This window comes from Chlorocebus sabaeus, chromosome 21 (assembly GCF_047675955.1).
Source record: "Chlorocebus sabaeus isolate Y175 chromosome 21, mChlSab1.0.hap1, whole genome shotgun sequence".
NCBI lineage: Eukaryota > Metazoa > Chordata > Mammalia > Primates > Cercopithecidae > Chlorocebus > Chlorocebus sabaeus.
Genome location: NC_132924.1, coordinates 11314695 through 11331863, shown reverse-complemented (window position 1 = coordinate 11331863; position 17169 = coordinate 11314695). Strand labels below are relative to the sequence as shown.

General features: G+C 38.5%; 1 protein-coding gene across 3 annotated transcripts in view; it reads right to left on the bottom strand.

Annotated features, from left to right (window-relative positions):
• Positions 1-17169, bottom strand: part of DDC (dopa decarboxylase) — a 107237-nt gene that overhangs the window by 57550 nt on the left and 32518 nt on the right. For all 3 annotated transcript variants that reach the window (XM_007981322.3, XM_007981321.3, XM_007981320.3), the window contains exons 5-6: positions 12412-12546; positions 11338-11481 (exon numbers count right to left, since the gene is read on the bottom strand). In XM_007981322.3, coding sequence (XP_007979513.1) covers positions 11338-11481; positions 12412-12546 — 279 coding nt within the window. The remainder of the gene's footprint in view (positions 1-11337; positions 11482-12411; positions 12547-17169) is intronic.

Below are 17169 nucleotides of genomic sequence, written 5' to 3'. Positions count from 1 at the left end.
TAAAAATTACCAACAAAAAAAAGTCCAAGACGAGATGGATTCTCAGCAGAATTCTACCAGATATTCAAAGAAGAATTGGTACAAATCCTTTTGACACTATTTCAGAAGATAAAGAAAGAACCCTCCCTAATTCATTCTATGAAGCCAGCATCACCCTAACACCAAAACCAGGAAAGAACATAAACCAAAAATAAAAACTACAGACAGATATCCTTGATGAACATAAATGCTAAACTCCTTAATAAAATAATAGCTAACCAAATCCAACAACATATCAAAAAGATAATCCACCATGATCAAGTGGGTTTCACACCAGGGATGCAGGGATGGTTTAACATATGCAAGTAAATAAACGTGATACACCACAGAAAGAGAATTAAAGACAAAAAATCACATGATCATCTCAATAGCTGCAGATGCAGAAAAAGCATCTGACAAAATCCAGCATTCCTTTATGATTAAAACTTCCAGCAAAATTGGCATACAAGGGACATAGCTTAATATAATAAAAGCCATCTATGACAAACCCATAGCCAATATAACACTGAATGGCGAAAAGTTGAAAGCATTACCTCTGAGAACTGGAACAAGACAAGGATACCCACTCTCACCACTTCTCTTCAACATAGTACTGGAAATCCTAGCCAGAGCAATCAGACAAGAGAAAGAAATAAAGGGCATCCAAATCAGTAAAGAGGAAGTCAGACTGTCACTGTTTGCTGCCAATATGATCATTTGTCTTGAAAATCCTAACGACTCCTCCAAATAGCTCCTAGAACTGATAAAAGAATTCATCAAAGTTTCTGGATGCAAGATTAATGTATACAAATCGGTAGCTCTTCTATACACCAATAGTGACCAGAGAATCAAATCAAGAACCCTTTTATAATAGCTGCAAAAAAAAAAAAAAAAAAAAACCTTAGGAATATACCTAACCAAGGAGTTGAAAGACCTCTACCAAGAGAACTACCAAACATTGCTGAAAGAAATCATAGATGACACAAACAAATGGAAACACATTCCATGCTCATTAATGGGTAGAATCAATATTGTGAAAATGACTATACTGCCAAAAGCAATCTACAAATGCAGCGTAATCCCCATCAAAATACCACCATCATTCCTCACAGAATTAGAAAAAAAAATTCTAAAATTCATATGGAACCAGAAAAGAGCCAGCATAGCCAAAGCAAGACTAAGCAAAAAGAACAAATCTGGAGGCATCACACTACCTTATTTCAAACTATACTATAAGGCCATAGTCACCAAAAGAGCATGGTACTGGTATAAAAATAGGCACATAGACCAATGCAACAGAATAGAGAACCCAGAAATAAATCCAAATACTTACAGCCAACTGATCTTCAACAAAGCAAACAAAAACATAAAGTAGGGGAAAGGACACCCTTTTCAAGAAATGCTGCTGGGATAATTGGCTAGCTACATGTAGGAATATGAAACTGGATCATAATCTCTCACCTTACACAAAAATCAACTCAGGATGGATTAAGGACTTAAACCTAACACCTAAAACTATAAAAATTCTAGAAGATAACATTGGAAAAACCCTTCTAGACATTGGCTTAGGCAAGGATTTCATGACCAAGAACCCAAAAGCAAATGCAATAAAAACAAAGATAAATGGCTGGGATCTAATTAAACTAAAGAGCATTTGCATGGCAAAAGGAACAGTCAGTAGGGCAAACAGATGACCCACAGAGTAGGAGGAAATCTTCACAATCTATACATTTGACAAAGGACTAATATCTAGAACCTACAAGGAGCTCAAACAAATCAGTAACATGAAAACAAACAATCCCATCAAAAAGTGGGCTAAGGACATGAATAGACAATTCTCAAAAGAAGATATACAAATGGCCAACAAACAAACAAAAAATGCTGAACATCACTAATGATCAGGGAAATGCCAATCAAAACCACAATGCAATACCATCTTACTCCTACAAGAATAGCCATAATCAAAAAATCAAAAACAGCAGGTGTTGGCATGGATGTGGTGATCCAGGAACACTTCTACAGTGCTGGTGGGAATGTAAACTAGTATAGCCACTATGGAAACCTGTGCAGAGATTCCTAAAATAACTAAAAGTAAAACCACCATTTGACCTAGCAGTCCCACTACTGGGTATCTACCCAGAGGAAAATAAGTCAGTATTGGAAAGAGATACTTGCACATGCATATTTACAGCAGCACAATTCACAATTGCAAAATCGTGGAACCAACCAAATGCCCATCAATCAACGAGTAAATAAAGAAACTGTGGTATATATACATACAATGGAATACTACTCAGCCATAAAAAGGAAAGAATTAACAGCATTTGCAGTTATCTGGATAAGATTGGACACATTCTAAGTGAAGTAGCTCAGGAATGGAAAACCAAACGTTGTATGTTCTGACTGATATGTGGGAGCTAAGCTATGAAGATGCAAAGGAGTAGGAATGATACAATGGACTTTGGGAACTTAGGGGGAAGAGTGGGAGCAAGGGTGAGGAATAAAAGACTACAAATATGGTGCAGTGTATACTGCTCGGGTGATGGGTGTACCAAAATCTCACAAATCACCACTAAAGTGGTGATTCTCGTCCATCTTCAGGATTTACTGGTTTTTGTTTGTTTGTTTGAGAGAGAAGGGAAATCTGAAATCTATAATCTAAGCTTCCACCTTAAGAACCTAGAAAAAAAGGCAATTTAAATGCAATATGGCTGGGTGCAGTGGCTCATGCCTGCAGTCCCAGCACTTTGGGAGACTGAGGCAGGTGGATCACCTGAGGTCAGAAGTTCAAGGCCAGCCTGACCACAAAATTTACTCATGTAACCAAATACCACCTGTACCCTAATAACTTATGGGGGAAAAAAAGTTTACACTTAAGGCCAATTTTCAGCCAGAGGTAGTCTACAACAATCAAAACCAAAACAAACAAACAAACAAAAACCAGTAAATCCTGAAGATGGGCGAGAATCTACTTTCCACAGTTACTGTATTATTAGTGATAGAACTCTAAGGAGAAACAGATAAACCCATTCTTTTAGTTGGAGACTTTGGCATTGCTTTGTCAGAAATGGACAGGTCCAGCAGTCAGAAAATAGGTAAGGATATAATTGAATGGAAAAGTACCATCAATCAACTGGATCAAATCAATAATTGTAAAATATTTCATCCAATGACAGCAGAATATATATTCTTTTCATGCTCACAATCAGCATTCACCAAGATATACCACATTCCAAGCCATAAAATACATCTCAACAAATTTAAAATAATAGACATTATACAAAGTACGCTCTCAGACTGCATTGGAATTAAATTAGAAATCAATAATAAAAAGATAGCTGGAAAACCCCAAAACTCGTGGAGATCAAACAACACATTTTAAGATCAAAGGAGAAGTCTGTAGAAAAATTTAAAAATACTTCAACTTCAATTAAAATGACAAAAAACTCATCAAAATGTGTGGGATGCAGTGAGACAGTACTTAAAGGGAAATTTACAGAACTGAATACATCCATTAGAAAAGAAGGGAAATCTAAAATCTATAATCTAAGCTTCCACCTTAAGAACCTAGTAAAAAAGGCAATTTAAATGCAATATGGCCAGGTGCAGTGGCTCATGCCTGTAATGCCAACACTTTGGGAGACTGAGGCAGGTGGATCACCTGAGGTCAGGAGTTCAAGGCCAGCCTGACCAACATGGTGAAACCCCATCTCTTCTAAAAATACAAAAATTGGCTGGGTGTGGTGATGCATGCATGTAGTCCCAGCTACTCAAGAGGCTGAGGCAGGAGAATTGCTTGAATCTGGGAGGTAGAGGTTGTGCCACTGCATTCCAGCCTAGGCAACAGAGAAAGACTCTGTCTCACAAAATAAATAAATAAATAAATAAATAAATAAATAAATAAATAAATGCAATGTAAGCAGAAGAAAAGAAAAGAAATAATAAGAATTAGAGCAGAAATGCATGAAATTGGAAATAGGAAATAAAGAAAAAAGGTGATTCTTTGAAATGATAAATAAATTTTAAAACATTTACATAGGTTAACTAAGAAAAAAGAGAAAAGAACACATTGCTAATATCAGAAAGGAAAGTGGAGCCGTCATTACTGATCCTATGAACATTAAAAAGATAATAAAGAAACATAATTGATTCCATGGCCACAAATTCAAAAACCTAAATAAAATGGACCAATTTTTTGAAGGATATGATTTACCAAAATTCACACAAAGAGAAATAGATAATCTCAATAGTGCCACATCTATTTTAAAATTAGATCAATAATTAAAAACCTTCTAAAACAAACAAACCATGCCCAACTGAATTCATTGCTGAGTTCTCCCAAATATTTAAGGAAGTAATGATTACTTAACAGAAAATAGAAGCAAAAGGAATACTTTCTAACTCATTCTATGAGACCAGTATTACAAAGGCATTGCAAAAAATAAAACTATAGACCAATATCTCTCAGAAATATAGATGCAAAAATTCTCAACAAAATATTAGAAAATTTAATCCAACAATGTAAAAAAAATTGTATATCGCAACTAGCTGAGATCTATTCCAGGATGGAAGGCTGATTCAACATATGAAAATAAATTAATATAATCTATAATTTCAACAAACTAAAGGACAAGAATCTCATGATTATGTAAATAGATACAGAAAAGTATTTGACAAAATTCAACACTTGTTCAAGATAAAAACTCCTAGCAAACTAGGATTAGAGCAGAACATCCTCAACTTGATGAATGACATCTACCGTTAACATCATACTTGAAAGAAAAATCTACTGTTAACATCACACTTGATGATGAAAAACTAGATGTTTTTCTACTAAGATCAGGAATGAGGCAAGGATGTCCGTTCTTACCACTTGTATCAACATTGTTCTGAGAGTTTCAGCTAATGCAATAAGACAAGAAAAGGAAATAAGAGATATACAGATTGGAAGGAAAGAAAGAAAACCATCTTTGCAGATGACATGGTTATCTATGTAGAAATCCCAAAGAATAAACCAAAAAAAAACTCTCCCAGAACTAAGTAAGCAATTATGGCAAGCTGCAGGATAAAATATAATATTAGACAAAAGGTAATTGCTTTCTTATTATCTAGCAATTTAAAAAAATGAAATTTGAAAATAAAATATAAATCATTCCCACTAGCACCAAAAAAAGGTCAAAAAAAGAATGTGCTTTATATGAGGAAAACTACAAAATTCTAATGAAGAAAATGTTTTAAAATATCTAAATAAATGCAGACATATTTCACATACATGGATAGAAAGTCTCAATATCATCAAGATGTCAGTTATTTCAATAAAATCTGTAAATTAAATGAAATCCCATATAATTTGTTATCCTAGAAAGTTAATTTGTGCATTTTGCTAAATGGATTCTAATGCTTATATGCAGATGCAAAGGACCCAGAATAGTCAACACAACATTAAACAACAGTGTTGGAGATCTGACATGACACTACCCAAATGCAATACTTAGTAGAAAGCTATAAATCAACACAATATGGTATTGGCAAAAGAAGAGACAAATAAGTGATTGAACAGAAATAGATCCACACAAATGAAGTCAATTGATCTTTGACAAAGGAACAAAAGCAATCCAATGGAGGAAGTGTAGTAGTCAATAAATGGTGCTGGAACAACTGGACATCTGTATTAGTCCGTTCTCACATTGTTATAAAGAACTTCCTGAGACTGGGTAATTTATGAGGAAAGGAAGTTTACTGTTCCTTTACAAAGAAAGGAACTATTGGTTCATAGTTCTACTGGCTATACAGGAAGCATGGCTGGGGAGGCCTCAGGAAACTTACAATCATGGCAGAAGGTGAAGGGGAAGCAAGCACATCTTCACATGGTCAGCAAGAGAGAGCAAAGGGAGAGGTGCTACACACGTTTTAAACAGCGAGATCTCATGAGAATTCACTCACTATCATGAGAACAGCAAGGGGGAAATCCATCCCCATGATCCAGTAACCTTCCACCAGGTCCCTCCCCTAACATTGACGATTACAATTCCACATGGGTTTGGGTTGGGACACAGAGTCAAACCACATCAACATGTACATGCAAAAAATGAATCTAGACATAGACCTTACACCTTTCACAAAATTTAACTGAAAAATAGATCATAGACCTAGATCTATTTTAATGTTTTAAAGTGTAAAACTATAAATTTCTAAGAAAATAACATAGGAGAAAACCTAGATGACCTTAGGATTGATGATGAAGTTTTGGAGACCACACCAAAAACATGATCCATGAAATAAGTAATTGATAATCTGGATTTCATTGTAATTAAAACTTCTGCTCTGCAAAAGACACTGTTTAAAGGACGAAATGACAAGCTAAAGACTGGTAGAAAACATTTGCAAAACATGTATCTTCATAAAGGATTGGTACCCAAAATACACAAAGAATTCTTAAAACACGATAATAATGAAACAATCCAATTAAAAAGTGAGCAAAAGACCTGAACAGACATCTTACCAAAGAAGATGTTCATGTAGCAAATAAGTACATGAAAAGATGCTCAACATCATATGTTATTAGAGAATTAGAGAATTTTCAAGTAAAATAACAATAAGATACCACTATACAGCTACTGGAATGGATAAAATAAAAAACACTGACAAAATTAACAGCTGACAAAGATACGGAAAAACCAACACTAACATTCATTGTTTGTGGGAATGCAAAATGGTACAGCCTCTTTGAAACACAGTTCAGCCTTTTCTTATAAAACTAAACACACTCTTACCATATGATCTAGCAATTGTGCTCCTTGGTATTTAACCAAATGAATTGAAAACGTATGTACACACAAAAACTGGCACACAAATGCTTATAGCACTTCATTAATAATTGTTAAAACTTGGAAGCAACCAAGGTGTCCTTCAACAGGTAAATGCATAAATGAATTGTGGCACATTCATATCAGAAAACAGCATTCAACAATAAAAAGAAACAAACTAGTACAAAAAGACATAGAGGAAACTTAAATACATGTTAGTGAAATCAGTCAGTCTGAAAAGGCTACATATTGTATGATTCCATCTGTATGACATTCTAAAAAAGAAAAAATGATGGAGACAGCCAAAAAGATTAGTGGTTGCCAGTAGTTCAAGCGGAGGGAGAGAGGGATAAATAGGTGGAGCACAGGGGATTTTTATGGCAGTGAAGCTATTCTCTATAACACTGAAATGGTAGACACATTAGTTAAAACACATAGAAAATTCAATAGACATAGTGACCCCTAAGGTAAATTATGGATGTTAGGTATTGGTGAATCAATTTTAACAAATGTATCACATTACTGCAGGATGCTAATAATGGGGGAAAATGAAGGTTGGGATATAAGAAGGTATATGTCCTTCCTGCTTATTTTTCTGTAAGCCTAAAACAACTCTAACAAAATTAAGCTTATTAATTTAAAAAATCAATCCATCATCCAATTAGAAAATGGGCAAAAGACATAAAGACACATGTCACTGAGGAGGACATACAGATAGTGAATAAGCACATGAAAAGATGTTCAGTAATTATCAGGGAACTGCAAATTAGGACCATGATGAGATATTAATGTAGATCTATCAAAATGGATAAAATAAAAAATAGTGACAATACCAAATCTTGGTGAGGATGTAAAGAGCCTGATTTTCTCAAGCATTGATAATGGAAATGTAAAATAATACAGTCACTCTGGAAAATACCTTGTCAGTTTCTTTTTTAAAAAAATTAAATGTAATAACTGCCATAGGACCCTGAATTGCACTCTTAGGCATTTATCCCAGAGAAATGAAAACACTTGTCCACCCAAACACCTATAAATCAATGTTCCTGGATGCATTATTTGTAATAGCCAAAATACAGAAACAACTACAATGCCCCTCAACAGGTGAATGAGTTAACAAACTGTAGTACAGATAATATGGTACCAAATCTCTGCGGTGCAGCAACAAAAAGGAACAAACTATTGATACACGCAACAACTTGGATAGACCTCAAGGCCATTATGCTGAGTGAGAAAAGCTGATCTTGAAATGTCACATACTGTATAATTCCATTTATATAACATTCTCAAAATGACAAGAGTGTGAAGATAGAAAACGTATCAGTGATTGCCATCGGTTGATGATGGTGGGAGATCAGAAGGGTTAGAGTGACTATCAGGGAATAGCAGAGGCGGACCCTTGTGGTGCTAGAGGATTTCAGTATTCTCATTGGCATGGTGGCTGCATGAATCCACACTTGTGATAAATGACATAGACCTATACACACACAATGAACCAGTGTCAGTCTCCTGTCTTTGATATGGTAGTATAGTTATATAAGTTGGAACAATTAGGGGAAATTGGGTGAAGGGTTAGTGCGCAGAGTTGCTGTGTGCTAACTTTGTAATTTTCTATTAATCTACAATTATTTCAAAATAAAAAGTTGGTCAGGCACGGTGGCTCACACCTGTAATCCCAGCACTTTGGGAGGCTGAGGCAGGCAGATCGCCTGCAACCAGGAGTTCGGGAACACCTTGGCCAACATGATGAGACCCTGTCTCCACTAGAAATACAAAAATTAGCCAGGCATGGTGGTACACGACTGTAATCCCAGCTACTCAGGAGGCTGATGTAGGAGAATCGCTTGAACCTGGGAGGCAGATGTTGCAGTGAGCCAAGATTGCATCACTGTACTCCAACCTGGGTGACAGAATGAGACTCTGTCGCAAAAAAATAAAATAAAATAAGTTAAAATTTTTTGATGTTTAGAATTACAAACATGACATGTTTATCAGTTAGGCATAGTTAAAGAGAGAATTGGTAAGTTGTAAATAAGTTGACTGAAGCCTGGAGATTAAAAAAAAAAAAAAAAAAAAAAAGAATGTGAGACATGTAAAAGGGCGTAAGAGATGTATGGCAGTCAGCACAAAGATTTAACATATACATAATCAGAGTCCCAGAATGGGAGGAGAGAGGAAATGAAGAGAGGAAAACTTTGGGAAGATAATAGGTTAGAATTTTCCAAAACTGAAGAGAGACACCAAATTACAGATTCAGGAAATTCTGTGAAATTCAAGAAGAGGAAGTACAAAGAAAATTATCCTTGTATCACAGTAAAACAAAGACAAAAAAACAAGCAGCACTCCCAGTGGCAACACAGGAGGTCATATTTTTACATGTTCTTCATCATCACAACATTAAAAGTACAACTGACATCTCAACAGAAATCAAGGAAGAAAGAATTCAATGGACTTATACAAAGTACCAAAAATAAAACTAGCTACCAAACACTCTAGAATTCTATACCCAGAAAAAATATCTTCCCAGAGTGAAGGCACAATAAAGACACTTTCAGAATAACAAGACTGAAATAATTCATTGTATCAAATTCACAATAAAAATTTCTAAAGGGAATTCTACAGACTAAAGGAAAAGATGCCAAATGGAAATAAGAAAATGCAGAGATAAGAAAATGGAATACTATGAAATAATTAATCCAAGAAGCAGCAAGAATATAGAGAAAAGCAATCATATAATAGTTGGGCCAAATAAAAAACAAATAGTAAGACAGTAGATAACATTTAAATGTATCAATAACTACCTTGAGTGTAAATGAACAAAATAAATATCCATCCTAACACTGGATTTTAAAAACAAATTTTTTAAATAGCAACAATCAGTGCTGCTTTCACAGGATACGTCTTAAATATAAATGAACAGGGAGGTTGAAAGTAGAATGAAAAATGTCTATATCATGCAAACATTAGCCAATAGAAAATATATGTAATTATAGCAATGTCAGACAAAGTAGCCTGCAGGACAAAATGCGTTACTAGAGATATAAAAAGCACTTCCTAGTGATAAATGATTTACCAGGGAGATACCACAATTCTAAATGTGTATGCACCAAATTAATATGCTTCAAAATATGTACACAATTTAACAGATATAAAAGTGGAAATAGACATATCTACACTCAGTGTGAGATTTTAACATACCTTTCTCAGCAACTAATTTGCATTTCTTTGGTTATTGGAGGATCAGAATTGGTTTTGTGTTCTTCTTAGGTTTTTGTAGTTATATAGGAAACTGACTCTTCATATATTTCACATGTTTTTCCACTGGAATGTTGCCTTTTTTTATTGATACGTAAGCCTTCTTTTTAAGATTTACTTTACAACATATACTATAAGTAGTTCTTGCCAGCATTTGTCTTCTTATTTTATGAGTTTTGAAATTTTTGTAAAATACAATCTTCTCAACCTTTTTTTGTTTCCTGCATTGTTTTCATCCTTGAAACCTAAAACAGTGTGTTTTGATAGATTTATTTTTCCCTAGGCAGAGTATTCTAATGAGTCTTAATATTGACACGATAGGTTCAAAGAAATTCACCTCATTTAAATAGAATCTATTCAAATTGTACTGAAATTGTGGGAATTTTAAGGGAGATCTTTCTTTCTACCTGAATGATCTTTCTTCCAAATCTTTATTTATTTGACAAATATTTCTTGATCTTCTGTTCAGTGCCAGGCACTGTTTCAGGAGCTAGGGATAGAGCAGGGATTCAAACAGACCTTCCCTCCCCGCACATTCTGTTGGGAAGAAGGAAGCAGTAAACACATATAGAAACAAATCTGTATGGCCTGTGGAGATGCACGCAATGGAGAAAGATAAAGCAGAGCAGGAGGGCAGAGACAGACATTTGGGATAAGATGGCAGGTACACCTTGATCCCCTCGCAGACTCTTTTTGCATCCTTCAAAATGTCACCTTGTTGTCATCTTGCTCTGCGTGCTAACTTTGAGCCATGTCAGTCCTTCCACATTATACTGATTGCTTATGCTCCCGAGTCTTCCATGACCTCCCAGATTAGGATAAAATGTTACAAAAAATCACACCCGCTATGATTTCCCCAGTCACACGTTAGCTATTCATGGGAAGTAACTCGGGAAGCAACTTGAATTGACCAAAAAAAAAAAAAAAAATTGGAGGTAAAAAGCGCTTCTCAAAGATTAATTCTTTTTTTCTTTTTTTGTTTTTTTTTTTTTTGTTTGTTTTTGTTTTTTTGCTTTTTTGTTTTTTTGGGTTTTTTGAGACAGAGTCTCGCTCTGTCGCCCAGGCTGGAGTGCAGTGGCGCAATCTCGGCTCACTGCAACCTCCGCCTCCCGGGTTCACGCCATTCTCCTGTCTCAGCCTCCCGAGTAGCTGGGATTACAGGCGCCCGCCACCACGCCCGGCTAATTTTTTTTGGTATTTTTAGTAGAAACAGGGTTTCACTTTATTGGCCAGGAGCCACAAGTGCTGCTGAACTTACAAAGAACGGAATCAGGCCAGCCGCTCTGTCTCTCTCCAGGGCTTCCTGCAGGGCAGACGCACGCATGGCGAAGTTGCCATCTGAGGGGATGGCTTTTAATTTCACTCCACCAATTAACCCAGCTCTTTCCACTGAGGAGTGTGCCTGGAAGGAAGACAGAAGAGTTGGATTTGTACAGGTGTGTGCATGCAGTTATTACCAGACCCTGGATCCGCAGAGAGCAGCCAACATTGCAAACACAAGGTTCCTCTCACGGCACAAGGGGCAGAACTGCTCTTGACTCCTCCCTCTGCCCTGCACCTTCCTGAGACCGCTTTTTTTCCTGGAGTTGTTTCTGTTCCTGTGGAATCTTGCTTTTAAGTTTGAAGAATCGGGCACTAACAAGGGTAGAGTGCTGGGTCAATATTCATGAAGTTTTTCATTTGTTTGAATTCAAGAGCAAGCGGCGAGACCCTGGAAAGCAGATCCCAGAGGTGGACTTAGAAATCCTAGGCTCAAATCTGTCCGCTGCCCCTGACTGTGGAGCCTTGGGGAGCTTGGTGGCCAGGCTCAGTAAACAGTGCCTGGAGGAAAGAAACCAGCCAAAAGGCATCACCACTGTGGCAGATCCATCCTCTCTCAGAGATTCTCAGGAAACACAATTCTCATGAAAGCTGGCCACCTTTTGCCCTGCAGCCCCCACCGCTACTGTCTCCTGCTTGACCCTACCCAGGGGCCTGAGATCACAGAATAACAAAGCTTCAGTTAGGGCCCAGGACTTTGATCCCCATGTCCAGTTTCTTTACAATGATGCTCGGAAGGCAGGCCAGATAATCACAACATAAGTCTGCACTGGTAGAAAAGGTGACACACCCAGTCACGGTGATGTCTCCACACATTTATTTCCTTTTTAGCTTGATCTATCCAGTTCCCACCCAAGAATTCACCGCTTCCCTTTAGTTCAGGTCTAGTGATACCTGAGGAACTGCTCTTAGATTTGGAAGGATGCTGTTTGGTTTGGTTTGGTTTGAATTTGACATAAAAGCAAACATTCAGGTCTTGAAGTCTTGGCTGATACCCACTCAATACACTCACCTGATCGGATGAGTAAGCCACCAGCTTCTCCATGATAGCGGCCTGTGTGAGCTCTGGGGACGCTGCTTGCAGCCGATGGATCGCTTTCGTCCGAGCGGCCAGCAGGGCCACCAGGGTGGCTTCGCTGGCACTTCCCTAAATTCAAGGGAAGGTCCAAATGAAATCCAAAACATAGCGAAGGCATTGGTACCTACATTATTGGAAGACATATTGTTTTGTGTTCATAGCTTTCTTAAAATATGAATCTGAAATGGCAAAATTCACTCTCCTTTGCTTAGGACAAAACTAATATTTTTGACACCTGAGACCACCACTTCATCTCTTAGTATGAGTTTGCCATTGGTGGGTCTATTTTGTGTAACAGCAGCAGATAACATTTTGACCACTTTCCTGCACCAGGTATTGTGAGAGCTTCTCCTCATGGACTGATCCCAGCCCGGCCCAGGAGGACTGCTCCTGTCTCCATTGGAGGAGAATGGCCCAGGGCACCAGCATGCAAGCCCCACTCTGCATTCATATTCATTTGGACAGAGTGATTTGCATTTGTTTAAAAAATGGGGGTGCATTTTCCTTGAGACTAAGAGATGACTTGAAGGGTTTCTTTTGATCCCTAAATACATGGGCTGAATTGTGTCCCCCCAAATTCATGTATTGAAGCCCTAACCACCAGGACCTCAGATGTGACCATATTTGGAGAAAGGCTCTTTAGAGAGGTAATTAAAAGAAAATGAAGTCACATGACTGGGCTCTAATCCAATCTGACATGTCCCTGATAACAAGAGGAAACCTGCCTATAATCCCAGCACTTTGGAGGCAGAGGAGGGTAGATCACTTGAGCCCAGGAGTTCGAGACGAGTCTGGGCAACATACCGAAACCCTGTCTCTATAAAAATACAAAAATTAGCCAGGCATGGTGGCGTGCCCGGTAGTCCCAGCTACTCAAGAGGCTGAGGTGGGAGGATGATGAGCCTGGGAGAAGGAGGTTACAGTGAGCCACAATTGCAACACTGCACTCCAGCCTGGGTGACAGAGTGAGACCCAGTCTAAAATAAATAAATAAATAAAAAGAAAGGGAAATTTGGCCCCCAGAGATGTGTGTGCACAGAGGGAAGACCATGTGAGGACACAGGGAGAAGGTGGCCATCTGCAGGCCCAGGAGAGAGGCCCCAGGAGAACCAACCCTGTGGACACTTTGATTTTGGACTTGCAGCCTTCAGGACTGTGAGTAAAGAAATTATTCTTCAATCTACCCAGTCTGTGGTATTTTGTTAGGGCAGCCCTGGCAAACTAATGGATTCAGTGCCTGCTATGTTATCCAATTGAAGTTGTAAAATAATCCCATGTTTGTGTTTTAACATCTTTAGGTGGGGAAACAGATGCACAGAGAGGTTCAATAACTTGCCCCAAATCAGCAGCTAGGTAGGGCACGGTTAGGAGTGAGCCCACGCCTGCCCTTTCTAGGGTGCCATGGGCCTAGAAAGGTAGGGACGGCGAGCACCTTCTCTCTTAAGTAAGTCCTAGAAGAAACCCATCTACCGACCAGTATGAAAGGACATAAGAAAGGGCAAATAAAAGGAGGTAGATTCTTATTGACTCTGAAAAAGTTTATAACATGATAGGTTTTTACAGAGAAATATATAATAAAATAGTTAAGTAGAAATGCTAACCTCTCTTCTTAACATTTGATGCTGTCTTCATTGACCCTGATTTCTCATTTTGATTTTACCACGACACTACTTTTACTTATTCTTTTGAGCAACCCACATCCTTTGGAGAGACAGTAATATTGAAAGATAAATACATTTATTCATGTTTCTGTAGCACTAATAGATGGGTTCAAATATACAGATATATGCTTCTCTTAATTCAGCATCTAAAATGGGTACTTTATTTCCTTCAGGCTATATTTTCATGAGCAGTGATTTTAGACATTGTTTTAGGCCAGGTTTACCAAACTTGGCCAGAGGAGAGAGAAGTGGGGAAAACAATATTGGCTGACAAAGCTAAATCAGCCATCCCAGGAAACCCAGGCTCCCTGAGAGCAGGCACTGTACCTTACTTACACTTCTCCCATGCACCCCATCATTCCTCTCCCTGACTTCCTCCCGTCCCCTATCTGCCCCCACACACATTTCGTTTGTCATGTCCCACTCATTCTCATTGGAAATGTTACATGAAAAACCTAGTGGAAGGCACGGTTCCCTGTTCTCATGCTTGACAAGCAGGCGTGACTGCCGCTTCCCCGGCTAAATTCTACCCTCTGCTTGAAGCCTTGGAACACAGGTGTTCATTCTCTGAACATTCTAATGAAATGAGTCACCATGAATCACCTGAATCACCATGACAACTCATTATGGCTTTTTTTTGGGGGGGGATGGGGGAGCTTAGTTCATGTCCTAAGAGAAAATTCACCTTCTTAAGTCAACAAAACGATTTTTTAAAAGCCTGAAGGAGCAAATCATCAGTAGCACATCTAGAACCACACCACCCTGATGCCACCAGGGTGGCCTGGTGGCCTCAAGCATGATGTCGGGTGGAGCTCTCTGCGCTTTGCTGGCAGCAGATCTTTGCAGAGAGAAGCACAGGGAGGGTGACGTGTGGTACAGAGCAGGAATGATGGCTCTGTGCGATAGCAGCAGACAAAGGTTGCCATGGCAAGCCTGCTCAAGAGGCAGGAGGGGATGCTGGTGAGGTCTGACGCTTCCGGCTGCTGATGCCGTGAGCAGAAATATCCTTTCGTCTTCTGGTTTTTTCAAAGCAAAAAATTGGCTTTTCTTCCACAAGAGCTTTCAAACCCAATTAAGAGACCATTTTCGCAGCCCACATTTGTCCAGCCTCAGAACGACAGTTTATCATTTGACTCAGACACCCATCACTGCGCTGACGCCCACAGCTGTGATTACAGCTCTGAGGGGATCGATAACGCAGGCTGGCTCACAGGCTGTCACCAGGCTCCTGTGCTCTTTGGGGCCTCACCAATTACAGACAATCAGCTTTGTCTGCTGGGAAGGGTGAGCTTCCGGTGGCAAACACAGATTCTATTTCTTGCTTTCATCCAGAAAAAAACTGAGTGGATTGGGCTCACAGGAAGATTATGTTAAAGTGGGGGCTGAGAAATACCAGGAATATTCCTACCCAAATGCTAAGAACTTGTATGGTCTCTCAAAAACGAGATTGTCTTTAATGAAATGAAAATGCAGCCCACAGTAGCATGCACATCTCTGGACACCAACCCAAGCCTATGGTCAGGGACGAACAGTCATAACTCTGGTTGTCTTTCCTACTAGCCTTGCTTTAATTCGCTTTTGCTGCTATGCATATTCTACTAACTTTCTGGGCCTCAATATCATCATCCATGAAAAAGATTGTCCATAATGCAATCAATCTTCATAAATATTTTGAGGATGAAGACAATAACACAAAGCACAAGACATAGGCTAAAACATAGCCAAGCTCATAATTGCTATTCAATGAAAAGTAGCTATTATTATAATAGACACACCTTATATTATGGGGGATTGATAAGATTTTTTTGAGGGGTATGTAATTAGAGAAATCACTTTGGGCTGCTGAAAAAAAAAATTGAATATGAAACTGTTCTTGTTATAAAATACAATGACCTAGAAATGCTTCAATTTTTGTTTTGTTCCGTTTTGATTTAGTGGGGAGTGTGAATGTTAAACAACGAACACAGCCAGGAGAGCCCCAGGAGGAAGCTGATCATCTTGGAAGATTGTTGCACTTCATCCTAAAGGGTGTCCTCCAAAAGTTTTTATAAGAATGAAAAATTTGATGCAACACAAATATTTTAGGTATTACTTATATAGATTGTGACGCATCATAGAAAATCATGGGGTAATACATTTTTCAAAGAATATTTAAATAGTGGGAAATGCTCACAATAAAATGATAAGGAAAGCACCATGTAGAAAATCCATACATGTTGTATCATTTCAATTTTGTTTGTGTACATATATTCACATGTAGATACTGAAATAACACAGGGAATATGACAAGAAAGCTCCTGTGTCTTTTCATTTTTACCATGAATGTCCAGTGTCTAGGTGGAAAGGGGACAATCTTTTTTTCTTTTTTTTTTTTTTTTTTTTGAGACAGGGTCTCACTCTGTCACCCAGACTGGAGTGCAGTGGCGCGATCTCAGTTACCTCAACCTCCACCTCCTGGGTTCAAATGATTCTCCTGCCTCAGCCTCCCAAGTAGCTGGGATTACAGGCACATGCCACCACGCCTGGCTAATTTTTGTATTTTTAGTAGAGATGTGGTTTCACCATGTTGGCCAGGCTGGTCTTAAACTGCTGACCTCAAATAATCCACCTGCCTCGGCTTCCCAAAGTGTTGGGATTACAGGCATGAGACACGCACCAGGTCCGTAATTACATAATCATGTGGAGAAAACCATGAAAAGCTTCCCAAAACTATAGAAGATGACAAAAAAGGGAAATATCAAAAGAAAGAGAGAAATCATGGAAGAGGTACCCAATCTGTGGAAAATTGAAGCCCCTGAAAAAGAGTGACGTAGCCCACAATAACTAACATACAGTAGAAGAAAAATATCTGCACTGTGTAAAGCTGAGTCCTGCAAGGATCAGCAGGGCTCACCAAATGCTAGGGAGGGTCAAAATGAGGGGAACAGACTGGGTGCAGTGGCTCACTGCTGGGTCTGTCCTGTAGACCCTGGCCAATAGATGAAATGAGTGCTCAGACACAGGTATGCAGTGTAAGAGTAGCTAGGTGACT